The sequence below is a fragment of the Belonocnema kinseyi genome, chromosome 5, assembly GCF_010883055.1.
Source record: "Belonocnema kinseyi isolate 2016_QV_RU_SX_M_011 chromosome 5, B_treatae_v1, whole genome shotgun sequence".
Taxonomy (NCBI): Eukaryota; Metazoa; Arthropoda; class Insecta; order Hymenoptera; family Cynipidae; genus Belonocnema; species Belonocnema kinseyi.
In genome coordinates, this window is record NC_046661.1 from 75251021 (window position 1) to 75268508 (window position 17488).

At 29.0% G+C, this 17488-nt stretch overlaps 1 protein-coding gene across 1 annotated transcript in view; it reads right to left on the reverse strand.

Annotated features, from left to right (window-relative positions):
- The window catches only part of LOC117172305 (transcriptional-regulating factor 1), a 640201-nt gene that overhangs the window by 41005 nt on the left and 581708 nt on the right, over positions 1–17488 (reverse strand). Inside the window, exon 9 of the mRNA XM_033360077.1 lies at positions 16383–16421. Coding sequence (XP_033215968.1) covers positions 16383–16421 — 39 coding nt within the window. The remainder of the gene's footprint in view (positions 1–16382; positions 16422–17488) is intronic.

Genomic DNA, 17488 nt, shown 5'->3' on the forward strand with positions numbered 1-17488 from the left:
TCCAGAAATGCGCAACACTGGAATGACTTTTGATGAGTTTCTCGAGAGAAAATTAGGAGGAGTAATTCGGCACAGAATGATTTTTCCGAAATGGAATACAAATTAAGGCTAGTTTTTTCTTTAAGTGTCAGTTTTCGAATTTTGATGACGTAATCAGAATAGCTACTATACCGGAAAATAAGTGGATATTTTGTGAAGTCGAATAAAGTTATCCAATCACGGGCCTCACACTCTTCTTAATTTTCCTTTTTTTCTATCTTTTCCCCTGTTTTCCAGAAACTTTCGCTTTTTCTTATTTTTCTTTCTTAAATGTGAACTAAATGAATAGAAACCAATGAGAAAATCCAATTTTTTTTGCAGAACCATAATTATTTTTTGTTAAAAAATCTTTGGTTAGAAATTCCATTATGTCGTTGGGAATTAAATTTTTTTGACGCAAGCGGTATTGGTTAAGCTTTAATTATTTTTGTTTGAAAATTCGATCATTCAGTTGAAAATGAGCCTTTCTTAAAGTCATCTTTCCTAATTGAAAATTAAATACTTACAAAGTACCTTTTTTAGTCGAAAATTCAAATTTTTTGGTGAACATTCGTCTATTTGAGTGGAAAATTTGTCGTTTTGGCTTAAGAACGAATATTTCTTGCTTCAAAATAGATTTTGATGTGGAAAATTCAACCGATTTCTTGAAAAATTAATGTCCCGATTTTTAAATTTAAGTCTGGTTGAAAATTGGACTGTTTTATTGAGAATAATTTTTTTTCGAAAAGTTTTCTTTTTCAATTGAAAATTAAACTATTTCTTTGAAAGTTCACCTATGATGTTAAAAATGCAACACTTAAAGTAAAAATTAAACTTTTTGTCAGAGCATTTGTCTTTTTTGTTGATCTTTGATCTTTGTAGGTTGAAAATTCAAATATTTGTTTAATAATGCAACTATTTTGTTGAAAATTTAATGTTACGGTGAAAATTCAACACTTCAATTCACTTTTTTGTTGATAAAATATTAGATATTATATTTTTGGTCCTAAATTTTTCTTTTGGTTGAAAACTCAACTATTTTTTGTTGAAATTTATCTTTTTTGTTCGAAAATTCGATCATTTAGTTGAAAATGAATTTTCTAAAATGCATCTTTCTTGGTTGAAAAATAATTTTTGTCCCGTGGTAGAAAGTCCTATTTTGCTTAAAAATCTAACCAATTTCTTAAAAATAGATATTTTTTTATTGAAAATTCGACTATTTAGTTAAAAATGTACCTATTTTCTTAAAAATGGGTATTTTTTGCCGAGAATTATTCCAATCGAAACTATAACTTTTCCATTTTTGGTTCCACTTTTGTTTTTTCACTCTTGAGTGCTCGCCTGAGTGATAATCGCAGATCCCGCGCACCCCGAGCAACTAGTTTTACACCTGCCTGCAACGCGGCGTCAATTCTCAGAAGAGCTATAGAAGGGAGGGCTATTGAACGGTTTCACCTTATAAAATTTTTGTTTGTCAATTGATCTTTTTTAGTTGAGAATATTTGTATATTGTTTAAGATTTTGTCTTTATTAGTGGAAAATTAACATTCTTCTTTGAAACTTGATTTATTTTTGTTGTTGAAAAGTCAACTGAAGAATTAACTATACAATTTTTAATTAAAAAAAAGTTGTTCTTTTTACTATAAAATTTCTGTTTTATCATCTCCATTTTTAGATAAATAGTTGAATACTCCATGTGAGGTTGATGTTATCGTGGTTTCGCTTAAAGGGCGCATTTCTTTCTTTCGATTATTACATAAAAAATAGAATTTTCTCCGAAAGAATTGACCTTTACCGGGAGTGTTCTCACTCTTTAGATTATAATTAAGCAATTCTTGAAACTCCAATCGAAATAACTAGACCCGAGAAATGTGTCCTTTGAAGTGAAATCGAGGGAAGAATCTCACTTCGCAAAGGAAATATATATGTAACGTAATTCGTGCTGAGTAATTGGCAGCCAAAACGCTCAGTAATTACAACCGCGTTATCAGCAATGCTTTTAAAAGGGAGACTAAAGGGGAAGTCGATTGTGACAAGACGCTAGAAATAAAAGAGAGGGAGAGAAAGAGAGAGAAATTTAAAAAGAGAGAAGTGCAGGAAAAGGGGCAAATGAAAGGACATCCTAAACAGCAACAGTAATTCGTTCACTGACAAAGGGTCTTCTGAACAAAAGGGTTACTTTCCCTCTTTGCTTCAACTCCATCGTTCCTGTTTTGTTAGCCAAGTCGATTGAATCAGAAATAAAAGGGAGAAATGAATTGTTATTCAACCAAATTGATTTGCTTCCGAGAGTAAAGAATACTTTTTTTTAAATTCTGTATTCATTAATTATTATTAATTTAATAATCTTATCCAAAAAATAAGTTAGGTTTTTCATAAAGTTCTTCATGCAATACGAGTAATTTTTCCTTGCTTTCTGGACGTGGTTTGACGTAGCAAAGTTGGTCGTTGTTTGTGTTGGAGCGCGTGCGCGTCTATTGCTTCGCCCACACGCACTATTCCGCGCAGTACTCGTCTACGCCACGGGTTCGCCTCAGCTGCGACTCGTTTTTGCGAGCTCAAGCTCGGCCGTAAAAAGACTACTTCGCTGCCTTAGTGCTTAATTAAAAATTTCCCTTCAACTTACAACTTTGTATTATATTAATGTATTTGAGAGTAAGCAATTGAGAAAATTACAAATTATAAGGAATGGACTACATTATTTGTAGACTTCTCGTCCAAAATACTTTCAAACAGGGGAGATAGATTGAAAAAGAATATTTTTTAGTTGAAAATTGATGTATTTTGTTAATAATTGACCTTTTTGTAGGAAATTATTCTTTTTTGAGGAAAATTTATCTTCTTTGCAAAAAATAAACTTTTTGGTTGAAAGTTCAACTGTGTTTAAAAATTCAACTTTATGGTTAAATATTGAAATTTTTCTTTGGGTATTCATTTATTTTAATTGAACCTTTTTAATAAAATACGTTATTTTTTGTAAAGAATCAATTTTTATTCACTGAAAATCTATTCCATTTTTGGTCTTTGTTGAAATTTTGTTTGAAATAAAATCCATTACATGGTTCGCTGAAAATTCATTTTTTTAAATTAATAACTTGATATAAAGTTCAACTAAATTGTCAGAAATTATTTTTTTCGTTAAAGATTTTTATTCTAATTTTTGGTTTGAAAATTTAAAAAATGTGGTAGAAAATTTCGGTTAGAAATTACACTACTTAATTGAAAATTTAATTATTCTGTTGGGAATTCGTTTTTTTAGTCAAAAAATAATTTTGTTGGTTGAAAATCCTTCATTTTGGTCGAGGACACAAATCTTCTGTTCAAACTTCGTCGTTTTTAGTTAAATTCAAGTGGTTGAAAATGTTTTTTAAATTATTTTTTTGAACTGAATATTTAACGATTTCACTTTTGTTTGAAACTCTTTTTTAGTGAAAATTCAACTATGTCATTGGGAATTTATCTATCTTGATTGAAAATTATTCTTTTCCGATTTAAAATCCAACTACTTTTGAAAAAACTCAACTTTTTAGCTTCAAATTTTAACTTTTTTAAAAATTCGTCTATTTGATTAAAAAATTAGTAATGTTTATTGCATTCATCTATTTGCTTCAGGATTCAAAGATTTTTTTAAGGATTCGTCTTTTTTGTGGAATTTAATTGATGGATAATAAGGTTTCTTAAATTGAAAATGAAATCAATTTTCAATTTAAAATTCTATCACTTGGTTGAAAATTAATGTTTTTTTTTGGTTAAAAATTCACCTTTTTATAGAAAATTAACCTTTTTGGTTAAAAAATACAATTTTTGGTTTAAAATTTAACTCTTTGGTTGAACGCTGAACACTTTTCTTGAAAATTCATTTTTCTGTTTTGTTTCAGAATTAATTTTATTCTCTGAAAATGTAACTATTCCCTTTTTGGTTTAAAATTGATCCTTTCTAGTTAAAAATTAATGTATTTTGTTGAAAATTCGACTTTTTTATGTAATATTTTTTATATGAAAAATGGTCTATGTATTGAATAAGTTAGTTCAATTATATTTGTAGGTATTTTCATATATTTATATGTATGGTTTACTAACAAAAATTTAATGCATCTAATTTAATCGCGTTCTATTTTCCACATTTTAGCAATTTGAAAAAATTGTTATTGCAATAAAAATAATTAGTTGAATTAGGGCTTATGGTACAGGGAATTATTGGTCATTAAGTTATTAATATTTTCCATTCGTTTCATAAAAAACAATGTTATGGTTAAATTTGACACCCAAAACAGAAATTTATCATAGAATTTATTTTTAGGGTTACTGAAAAAACCCTTTAAAATTTTTTATCTTACAACAAAAGTTTTTATGAAAAATTTGAAACCTTAAAAAATAAAAATTAATCACCTAAAAAGATGCATGTAATATTTGTTAAATAATCCTAAAACCATTTTCTTGTTTTTTTTTTTCCCTCGGTGAACAAAACTCCCACCCTTTTCCCGGTTTCCTCGGTTTCTCGATGAAACCTTACGAAGTTGTGAAGTTCCATCTTGAAGCAATCAATGTAAAATCATAAAAACCCGATTCCGGGTGCAATCGTGGCAAATTTATGAAATTTATCACGACCATTCCTTATCCAATCCTCTGCGGAGTTACTTCAGCTGAAATTAATCAAACTCGTTCGGACGTGTCCGTATGATTTTATGGCATTTGCCTGTTACGCCCGCGGCATACACAACCGGAAATCTCCTCGTCCCTCGTTCTGAAACAGCCACACCAACCGAATATGCCATACCTTATCTGACAGTTACGCCAACGAGTTATGTGTTACCTACGCCAAATTATGTTTTCATGGCCTGGCAGGTACTCCCAGGATGGATACGTTCTCTATCGCAAAGCATTTCGTAAAGTTTATCTTCAGAGACTTGAAAATTTCGTTTTGTTAATATCTTACAATTTTAAAAAAGCGGACATTGAATATTAATATCGTCTTTGAAAATTAAAGAGTATTGTTTAGAAAATAAAATCTTAAAAGTCTTTTGGAAAAAAAATCACAGGTTCCATTACGCTGGGATTCGAACCCTTTCCACTACCAAGACTTGCGGGTCGACTGCACTGATGACCAAGTCATGCTAGGCGCTCCATTTTTCTTCCTTTGCCGGATGATCTCAAATTTACTTTCGAAGTATTTCCTCTTTCTAGACTCTTCATATTATCACTGATATGTTTTTATAATTATATTAATAATCAACTCGATATTAACAGGGTATTTGCCAAACCTATGATTTTTTATTTCCGGCCAATTTGAAAGAGTTAAAAAATACGAATGATTTCGAATTTTTGAAAATATTTCAAGGGGGTTTTAAACATTTCAAAAGATTTCATACTTTCTAAATTGGAATTAGATTTAATTTTTACTAATAAGAATCAGTTACTGTTTGCGTATTTTGAATTGAGTCCTTAATTGAAATTAGTAAAAAGTATTTAAATTTAGATTTAAATTTAGAGTGTTGACTTCTAATTTGGAATAGAGAATTTCATAAATAAATTACACTTCTGAATTTTAGCATTTTTTTAAATTCCCTTCATCCAAATCTCATTAAAAATTATTTTCTAAAGTGTTCCTTCTATTTCAAAAATTCCTTTTAAAGTCAAATAATAATTTTTCACGAAACTTCTTTGTCTTAAAGATTAAATTATAATTCTTCACGAAAATTTTCAGTTTTATGTCAGAATTATACTTTTAAATAAGAGAAATAGAAAATTCCCTGTCTCAAAAATAAAAAATTCTAATTTGTTGCGGAAATTACCTGTTGAAAGTCAAAATTATAAAATTTTATGAAAATTCCGTGTCAAAATTGTATTTCTTCATAAAAATTCCCTATTCCAAACTCTCCGCTGTATAAATCGTTTAGAAAAATCCTTGTCTCAAAATCAGAAATTATCAGAAATAATTATCATTCTTAATGGCACATATTTTTCCAATTCTCAGCGTTATTATTCAGTACGTTAAATCTTTTTTCAATTGACAAAATTATATTTCTTTACTGAAATTCTCTATTTCCTTCCCAAACATAAAATTTGAATTGTGTACCAAAATCCTCGAAGTAAAAATAATAATTATTCAAGAAAAATCCCTATCTAAAGCCCACCATTATAATTTTTGACTTAAATTCTCTATCCTAAACTCAAAATTTTAATTTTGTGCTAAAATCCATTGTCTCATTTTAAAAATTGTATTTCTCCACAAAAATTCCCTATGCTTAAAGTCAAAATAATAATTCCTTACTGAAATTCCCTGATTATATTTCTTTCTTGACATTCCCTATCCTAAACTTAAAATTCCAATTATTCACTGAAATTCCCTGTTTTTAATTGTCAACATCATAATTCTTTACTGAAGTTCCCTATGACGAACTCCAAATATTATATTCATTGACTACAATTCCCTCCCCTAAGCAAAAATGAGAAATTTCCACAAAAATTCGCTGTTCAAAAGTCAAAATTATGATTCTTCACAAGGATTCCCTGTCCCATTTGTAAAAATTATATTTCCCGACTAAAAATCCCTATCCCAAACTCAAAAATCAGCCAAATTTTATCAACTATATAGAAAAATGAAATATCTTTCGACAGAAAATATTAAAGTTGAAGGCCTGGAGCATCCCAATATTACAAACAAGAAATTTTCAGATTAAAAACGTTAAATTTAGAAAAAATGTACTTTCAGACTCTTATAATTTTAACATTTTTTAATCAGAATTTAAATTAGAATTGATAACATTTTTATACCATGTTGCCAACACTTTAAATAAATATTTTTTTCTTTTGGAGATGGAATGCAACCAAATTGGGCATCTCTTATTGGAACTTGTCCAATCTCTTCTCGGTTTCATGCAAAATTGGTGAAAACTTAAATTTGATTCAATGGCAACGATAAGCGTAAGTATAGATTTTAAAGCGGTCGGGCGTATTGGACTATTGGATTCGGTGCCAAAAGTTAGAATCAACCACAAGGCTGTCTTCAAAGTCGTTTCTTGGATTTATGTGTTTCAGTGACTAACTATCAGATTTTGTACTGGTAATGGTGAATATAGAAAGTTTCAGAGAGACAAATTGAAATTTTTTCATCAAATGAAACAAAAGGATGCCCCTAATTAAAAGAAAGTTCAAATTCAAAGTTTGCATCAGTTTTTATAAGGCTATTTTAATCGTTAACAATGTGTAAATTTTCGAATACAAAAGTATCAAGATTTAAAGTGGGGACATTGAGAAAATGTAAAATTAAACAATTTTCTTGATCCAGATTAATATTTACAAAAAAATAGTCTCTGAATTTCATATTCCCTGATCTTTGAAATTGAAAGATTCTCAATTGAATAAAAACCTCTGAATTCAATTTAATTTATAATTGATTTACTTAAAAAAAATATATATATTTAAAAACGTTTTTTATTTAAATATATTTGAAGAAGAGTTACGAGATCCTACTTACATATAAAAAGATCTTTAAAATAAGAACAAAAAAATGTTAAATCAGCCAACTGTAAAAGAAACTATTTAAAATTTTATTAAAAATTGAAAAAATAATATTCAAGAACAACTTTCTAGATTCTAATTTTAGAACGTGATATTTTGCATGCCCTCTCATTTTATTGAGTTTTTCCTTCAATTTAAATTTTAAAACATGAAATTGGTTTACAAAACGTAAAAAAAAGTAAAATTATACTATAATAGAGATAAAAATAATGCTGTTGTATTTCAATAAAGAAATTTTATTTCTGGACGTGAAAATATTAGTTTACAAACCCTTTCAAACGCAATTTCTGTTTTATAAAAAAGATTTAATTTCTCAGATTTAAAAGACTTCTTTTGAAATTTCCACATCAACATTTGAGACTTAAAAATGTTTTGTTTTTAATGTTGAATTTAGAAAAATTCAGAATTTTCAAGCTTCAGGAACTTCAATTTTAAAGATATTAAAAAAATTAGATAATACTTTTCCTGTAATTCAAAAATACATTTTTTTAAACTAAAAAATCTATAAATTCTTGTAAAAGAAAAGTCTGTGATACCTTATCTTTTCTATTTGTTTAAAAACAATGATGACATAAGACCAAGAGAATACACAAATTTTCTTTAGATTCCTGTAAACAATTTCAAATGATTTTTTATTTTTAAAAGTGAATTTGTAGAGGAAATTGAATAAAGATTTAAAAACAAGTCAAATGGTTTCATCAAATTTTGAATAAGAATTTAGAAGATTTTAAAACAAATTTTTGAATTTTGCATGATCACAAAATTCAAAAATTATACTCATATAACCTTGGAAATAAATAGTTATTTGCTACAAATTTTTTTTCAAACAATAGTGAAGCATTTTTTTCGTAAAGAAATCTTCAAAAATCATTTTGAATCTTGAAAAGTTTCTTGAGAGATCTGGTATCTTAAAACATTAATTCCGATTTTATTAATATTTTGTGATCGCATGATTTAAATGATTTTACAAGTAAATAACCCCTCGTGATTTTCAAAACTTCTAAAAAATTAGATTCCAGGGAAATGATTTGAATATATAGTATCCATTAGAAATTTAATAATATGTCTTTCTTAAAAAGACAGATTAATATTTGCAAGATTTCAGGGATCCATAGATTCAGCGATTCAAAATCAGTTGAAAAACAGATTAAAATCTTGCTTGAGATCTTGAAAATCTTTTAAGTCTTCAAAAATCTTTTCGAATATTGAAAAGATTCTTGAGAGATCTTATAAAATCCAACGAATCACAGTGAGAAATCTGGAATCCTAAATCGTCAATTCCGATTCTCAAAGATTTTGGGATCGCTGGATTTAAATGATTTCACAACCCCTCGTGATTTTCACAATTCCTAAGAAAATCAAGATCTAAGGAAAACGATTTTAAAATTGAGCATCCTTCGGAAATTTTCGCTTGTACTGCTCCAAGGTTCATTATCATAATTCCAGAAGTTACCTGGAGTGAGAGTCGATAGAGATAATCTGGTGGATGATGTGGGTAGTGATGAATCTGTTGGAGTTGATGATAATGTTGCTGCTGCTGATGTTGAAGTTGCTGATGATGATCATTATTCTGATATTGTTGATGCCCTCGATTATTCTCATAATGACTCATCTGATGATTCTGATGATTTTGATGATTTTGATGATTTGGATGACTTTGCTGATTTAGTTGAGTCTGATGATTTTGATGATTCAGATGATTTGGATGATTCTGATGATTTTGATGATGCTGAAGAACTTGCTGATGCTGCTGTTGGTACCAACCCTGAAATCCATCCATGTCACAACGAAAATCGTACTCGCGAAAGAAGAACCGTAAGCATATCAATCACCAGCCAATGGGCGCGCCAGTAACACGTCATTTGACATTTCCAGATTGATGCGCGACGTGACTCACGGACAACTTTCTCGACGACACTGTCAGCCAGGATTAGCGATCCGGCAATTTTCGCGACCGCGTTTGCGACTTCTCACTTTTTAAAATTTATTTTCAACTTTTTATCCCTTGAAAACCCGCTTCGTTAAAAAGTTAGCTACGCACACAGCAGAAAAGTCACGAGTACAAACCACTTCGCGACTTTTAATAATTACCTTTATTAAGCAAATATTTCACCGCGGGCAAATCCGACTTTAAAATTCATCTAAAAAATCTAGACATAAAAAACGAAAAAAATTAATTAAAGATTATTTAAAAAAAATGAAAATAAAATAAAAAAAGCAATAACAGGAACACTAATTCTTTGTACGAGTTTAATACTTGTTTGCAGGACTTTGGATGATTAAATAAAATAGAAAACGAGCTTTAGGAAGGTTTCAGGATTTTGGGGGTTAAGGAGGGTTTCAGGATTATTTTTGGAAGTTAGAGTTTTAGATAGTAGAGGAAAGATGAGTTTTTTTTAGACACTTTGACACTTCCTTTTTCGTATTGCACAAGGTGACGAATGTTCAGTGACTGAAAATCTTTGAAATCGTGTCAAGCTTGGAGGCTCTTTCTCAATCTGATTCTCCCCCTCTTGCGTTTTCTGCCCTCGAAAATCTCCTTAACATCCCTTGAATTTCAGGACCGGTCAGTCTCATTGATAGGGCACTTACTGGGGGGTCGCGGGAAAGGTTCAGCGAAAACTTAACCGGGGTGGAAAGGGTTATTCCTCGCGAGGAACCCCAGCAGACACCATTGGTCTTCCGTCACAAACGAGAACTTCCGGACGACCGTTCATGCGCCTCGGTATTTTAAATGCCGGGAAATCGATTCTTGGATAAAAAGTCGCAGAGGAACCAAACTAGTTATAGGTGATTGCCAAAAAGTTGACCACTTTAAGTCCGAGGGAGGTCGCTGGATGGGGAAATCGGGAAATGACATTGAATTTATTTTTTACCATAAATTTTACAAATTTTTGGAAGAAACATCTACGCAATCACTTGAAATATCACAAAAATTCGTGTCACAAGATATAATATAATCTGAAAAAATATTTCTTTAATTTGAAATGATTTTCTTTATTTTGAAGTTATTTTTGGTTTAAAGAAAAAAAAAATATATTAAAAAAATGGCTTCTTTAATGGAAAAATATATTTTTTTTCTGTGTGTAAATATAAATAAATTAATGATTTCAAAAATTTAACTATGTTTTAGGTATTAACAATTGAACGATAGTTAATTTTACAAGATGGTTCGGAATTTGTTCAAAAACCTAACCAATTTACAAATTTAACGTTAAAAATGGAATAGTTGAAACAGCTGAAAAAGTTCCATTTGTAATCATGAAGATGAATTTTCAACTAAAATAAATTTTTATATAAAAAATTAATTTTCAATAAAGCAGTTTAAACTTTACTTGAGTGGATTCCATTTTCACCTGAAAATATTAATTAAAAAAAATGTTAATTTTTGATCAAAAAGTAGATTGTTCACGCTGAAAAATTAGTTTTTTTTTAGCAAACAGTGGAATTATAAACTTAAAAGAAAAAATGGTCAATAAGGAAACGAATGTTTGATTAAAAATGTAATAACTGATATTTATAAAAAGGTTTTAAAGAAAATAGTCAAATTTTCAACAAAATAGTTTAATTTTTCTCCTACGAAGATCAATTCTCAACAAAAAATGTAATAATTGACATCTCAAACAAAAAGGTATTGCTACGAAAATAGATTAATTTTAAAACAAAAAAGAAAAATTTAAACACAAGAGGAATTATTTTTAACCAAAAAATAGAGGAATTTTCAATAAAATATTACATTTTTAAACAAATAGATGACTTTTTAACTAAAAAAGGTCAATTTTCAACAAAAATAAAAAGCTATTTTTTTTATGAAAGAATTTAGTTTTCTAAAAAAGAACGAATTTTTAACAATATAGTCCAATTTTCAACCAGAAAGATAAATTTACAACTAAAATAATAAATCTACACAAAACAAAAATAAATTTTTAACGAAGTAGTTCAACTTTTTTCCAACATTTCAGCAGAAAATACAAATCGTTAAACAAAAAAAAATTAATTTTCTATAAAAAAAATTATATATTATACAAAATTATTACCATTAAATTATTTTATTAATTATCACATTGAACAATTATAAAAAATACAGTTCTCGAAAATTTCCAAAAAAGAAAATAATGACAATACTGTTTTTCAGTCTTTTTGATAAATTGAGACTTTAAATTATACAATTTTAATTGTTATATTAAAAATGTTGTAGGTGATTTTTTTATTTTCAAGCAGAAGCCTTTAATGTGTAATTTATAGAAAAATAGAATAGGAACATTTTCAGTTAAACGGCATTTTATTAAAAATTGTTTATATGAGAAGTGCTGAAAAGCTTCCATTCATACGTTTATAATAAGCGTTTAAATAACAAATTTTTAGATTAAACTTTTTTTAAGCTTCAGTTATCAAAGTTTAAAATCCAAGAGTTCTATATTTAATTATTTTATTTTCAGTTTTATTTTGATTACTTCAAATAACAAATTTTTTAGATAAAATATTTCTTAACAAAATATTTTTTTCTTGTAAATCCAAACTATTTTGTTGAAAAGTCATATTGTTTGTATGAAAATTTGAACTATGTAAAAAATTCATTCTTTTGGCTGAAAACTCATCTCTTTGTTTGAAAATTAAGTTTTTTTGTAAAGTCATATTTTCGGGTAGAAAATTCAACTGTCTTGTAAAAAATTTGCCTTTTGGGTTGAAAATTTCACAATTTAATGGTTTACGGCTGTAAAAAAATATATCAAGATCCTAAATATCGAAGGGTCATAAAATATTATTTGTTGCATTACCACATAAATTATTATTCGTTAATCTGGAATCATCACGCTTTTTTAAACTACAATGCCTTACGACGATTTTATTTCAACCCTGAAAACAAATTCAAAGCTTCAATTATGTAAAATAAATAACGAACGTGAAAACTTTTTCGATTACGAATCTCTACAATCTTTCCTTTCACCCTCGTCTTGGCGTCTCTTTCTCTTTTCAAATATTGAACCTTCTGGCGAAACGTAAAAACTTTTGAAAGAAATCAGATACCAATTTGAAGGAAAAGAGATGAGAAAGAGTCAATTCTAGCAAGGAAAACTCTAACAGAACCTCAATAGATACTATATGAAATTGGAGCTTGGAGGACAGAAGATTTTTCCTTTTTTAGGGCTTCGTTAGTTCATTCACTTTGATCCGTACCTTGACCAACTTTAGCCCGTTTTGTAGTTGACTTTACGACGCGCCATAGCCAACTTGACCCCGAAACGTATTTGACTTTACCTCATGACCTAGCCGACTTTACCTTGTACCTTATTCAACCTCACCCCGTACCCTAGAAGACTTTATCCCAGACCATATCCGACTTCACCCCGTACCCTGGGCGACTTCATCCCGTACCCTAGCAGACCTTAACTCGTACCTTGAAAAACTGTAGTCCGTTTTGTAGTTGACTTTATGGCATACCATAGCCAACTTGACCCCATGACTTATCCGATTTTATCTTGTAACCTAGCTGACTTTACCCCGTACCGTATCCTACTTCACCCCGTACCCTAGAAGACTTTACCCCGTACCATATCCAACTTCACCCCGTACCCCGGAAGACCTTACCCCGTACGCTATAAAACTTTAATTCGTACCTTAGAAGACTTTACCGCGTAGCCTTGCCGAATATACGCCGTACCCTCCCCAAATTCACCCCATACACTAGCCGAATTTACTCTTCCTGGATGTCTTTAATCTATGCACTAATCGATTTTATCTCGCCGAAGGTGACATTAACGTTAACCTGTACCTCAGAGCCTAACTGACTTTAACCCGTGCGTTATCCAAATTTACCCCGTACCCTACCTGACATTACCCCTTTACTTACCCGATTTTATTCCATAAACTAGTAGATTGTATTCAGTAGCCTAAACGATCTTATTCCGTATTTTAAAAAACAGTTGAATTTTTATTCAAAAAGTCAATTTTCAACAAAATAGTCATATTATCAACAAAAAAGTTGAATCTTCAAGAAAGAGATGTAATTTTCAGCAAAAAAGTGTGATTTTCAAAAGAATTTCTGGAATTGTCAAAAAATATACTAGTTTTCAACAGAATAATTGAGTTTTCAACAAAATAGTTGAATTGTCCACAAAATAATTGAATTAAAAAAATAGTCGCATTTTCAAAGAAATAGTCCTATTTTTAAACTAAATAGTTTATTTTCAACAAAATAGACAAGTTTTCAACAGAATAGTTGAGTTTTTAACAAAATAGTTGAATTGTCCACAAAATAGTTGAATTAAAAAAACTAGTCGCATTTTCAACGAAATAGTCATATTTTTTAACTAAATAGTTTATTTTCAACAAAATGGTTGCATTTTTAACAAAGCTAAATTAAGAACCAAGAAAAAAATGAATTTTCAATAAAATAGATGTATTTGCAACATAATAGTTGCATTTTTAACTAAATAGTTAAATTTTCAAAAAAGTTTCTGAAACTGTCAACAAAATCATGTCGACAACTGTGAAGGATCAACCCTTGCCTGAAATCAACTTATTTAACATAACTTTACCCAACAGAACCTGACCTCACCTAACCTGAATTAACAGAAATTTATTAAACTACACGTAAAGCTCTGGAAGCATATTTTCCCAGTAGCAAATGTGTGCTACATCGAATGGGTCAACTCGAGCCTAACCTAGAAATAAATCTAACCTAGCCTAACCTAACCTCACGAAACACAATTAAACTGATTGTGTTGTTCCGTTGTGTTTGCGGCACCATTTCATTCAGCTTCGGCTTAACCTACATAGAGGTTTAACCTATCCTAACCATTACAAAACCTGACCCAACCTAACCGATTACGTTGGCAACCCTGTTCTTGCGTACTTTTATATTATGACATTAATAGCAATAAATGTCTGGAATTGCTGGTAATTGCAGTAATTGCTTGTTGCTAACATTATTCGCATGTGCCTGTAACCAGGGCGCCTATCTGTGGTAACGGTGGTCAATTCTACTTGTAGTTCTAAGTTTCTTCAAATGAGTAATGTGCGTCTAAATTTTTTAACCACCTGTAGTACAATGAAATGCATTTTATTGTGTTACAACGGGAACAATTAAGTTAAGTTGTGTTGCGTTAAGCAAAATTTCGTTACGTTCTGTTAAGTTAGATTCATTTGTACGTTAAGATCGAGTTAACCTATTAAATTTAGCACACACTTAAGACTGAGAACCGTACGCTTACATAGCTACACGTGTGGTTGAATTTCATTCGGCTAGGTTAGGTTAGGTCAGGTCAGGTTTTTTTAGGTTTGGATAGGTTTGACCTCTTTGCAGGTTAAACCCAAGCTGATTCAAACGTTACCGCAAACACAACGGGACAACACAATCAGTTGAATTGTGTTTCGTGAGGTTAGATTAGGTTAGGTGAGGTCAGGTTCTGTTGGGTAAAGTTATGTTCAATAAGTTGATATTAGGCAAGGGTTGATTCTTCACAGTTGTCGACATGTTTTTGAAGTGAAAATTTGCATCACTGGCATCATTTTGAAATTTATTTGCCTCAGTGCATGATTTTTCGTCATTTTTTGAGGTTATGGCTCAACCATGACGTGATGGGTGATTTTTGATACCGAATTTAAATTCAGCGCCCCAAAATCCATAGGAATACGTGTGTCTTGTTACCAGATCCGCACACTTTTTTTGTGTGGCTGTGTAAGAGTTGCATTTTCAACAAAAAAGATGGATTAACATTTTTTAAATTGAATGATCAATAAAATAGTAAAGTTTGCAACAGAATAGTGGAATTTTCAACAAAATTGTTGAATTTTTCATAAAATAGTTGAATGAAAAAGAAGTAGTGGCATTTTGAAACAAAATAGTCAACTCTTTTAACTAAGTAGTTCAGTTTCCAAGAAAATAGTCAAATTTTTAACGAAATAGTTGATTTTTCAAAAAATAAGTAGAATTTTCAACAAAATAGTTAAATTTTTAAACGAAATAGTTGAAGTTTCGACAAAATAGTTGAAGTTTTAATATAGTTTATAGAATTCACAACAAAATAGTCAAATTGTTTAATCGACCAGCCAAAAAAGCGAAATCTCTACGAGATAGTTTAATTTTTAGACCTAAAATTTCATTTTTAACTAATTATTCGAATTTTCCACTAAAATAAAAGAATTTTCAACTGAAATATTTTTCCAATAAGAAAGTTAATTTTTCTACCAGATATGAATCTTTAACCAACAAAAATAAATTTTGAAAAATCGGTTCAACTTTCTACCAAATAATTAAATTTTAAACCAAGACGATTAATTTGATAAAAAAGACAGATCCCGAACAACATAGTTGAGAGTTGGAAGTTTTTGGTTAAAAAATGAATTGTTAACCACATAGTTCATTCAACAACCAAATAGTTACGATAAATAATTTTTAAGTGAGAAAATAAAAATAATTTTTAACAAAATAGTTTCATCATCAACCAAAAAAAATTGCACTTTTAACAAATTATTTCTACTTCTAACAAATTCGTTGACTTCAAAAAAGTCTTTTGATCCAAATATTTGAATTTTTAAGAAAATAATTCAATTTTGAGCTACATAGTAGAATTTCAAACGAAAATAGATGAATTTAGAAGCAAAAATATAATACTTGACATTCAATTAATAATAATTAACTTTTCAACAAATAAAGTTGAATTTTCTTATTGGGTGGGAGATTGGAATGATTCAATTATTGACTTAATCGGCTACGAATCACTTTCTAGTAGGTGCATGGATCCTACTCTGAATCATTTTTTATTGAATTAAATTTAATGAAAAAAATAATTTTAAGGCGTTTTTGAAAATCAAATGATAAAAATTTGTTTTATACTCACTGATATCTGAGCTGATGATTTTTTTGGCCTTCGACTCACCTGAAACAAAGAAGAAAATTTTTCGTTACTTATAAGTACAATCAAAATTTCTGAGCTTTTAATTAAAAAATGAAATTTGGCTTCAAGTTTGAAATAAAATTCATATTTCAATCTTTAAGCATTGCAGTACTTTCAAATTGTCAACCTTGTTTAATTTTTTGAAATAAAATAAAAACCTTGTTCAAATGAATATTTTTCAGTACTGTTGACCCGGATTTATCCTTTGATTTTTTTATTTAACTTACGAAATATTTTTTTTTCTCATTGTTTTTCTTTAGATTCTAACTACATATTTATCGCCGAATCAAGAAAATTGTACTTTTATCTTGTTTATTTCAAATAGTCTAAATTTAAATAAATTAGAATTTTTAACTTATCACACCAAAGTTGGCAATTTGGAATATTTTGTTTATATTGTACACTTTTAAGCAATCAAAATGATCCTTTTTTGAATTAGGGAAATTTAAGTTTTAAATTTAAAAGAATTTCAAAACAAAAACCTAAGTTCAGTCTTGAATTTAAGTTTAATATCTCCTTTTTTATTTTACTTTTTAAGAATTATGTCAAATAGCTTTCTAATTTTAAATCTTCTAAATTTAAAAATCTTTCAATTGAAAACTTCTATGTGTTAAGAATTTTAATTTAAAGATGTAAAAATTCGAAAAACGAGTAGAGTGTTAAAAACTGAATAATTATTTATTTTTCAAGATAATTCTGAATAAGTTTAAAATTATACAATTTACAGATTTTAACGTTTACATTATTTACATATTTAGTAATATTTAATTGTTTACTTAAAAGAAAAAATTATAAATCAAATAATCAAAAATAAGCATATTGAAGCTGAATTATTTGAAACAAAAAGCATTCAGGACTTTTTTAATTTGTAATTTTTGTTGAATTGCCAGAGGAATATTTTTAAGATCTTCACCGAGCAAGAAAGGAGGACTTTTTCGTCTTCAATTTTTTTATATTCAGAAGAGGAAATTTTCTTTATTGCAAAGATTTTTGTATTGAGTTGAAATGGAAAATATTTAGGTTTTCAATTTTTTCTAAATTGGAAGATT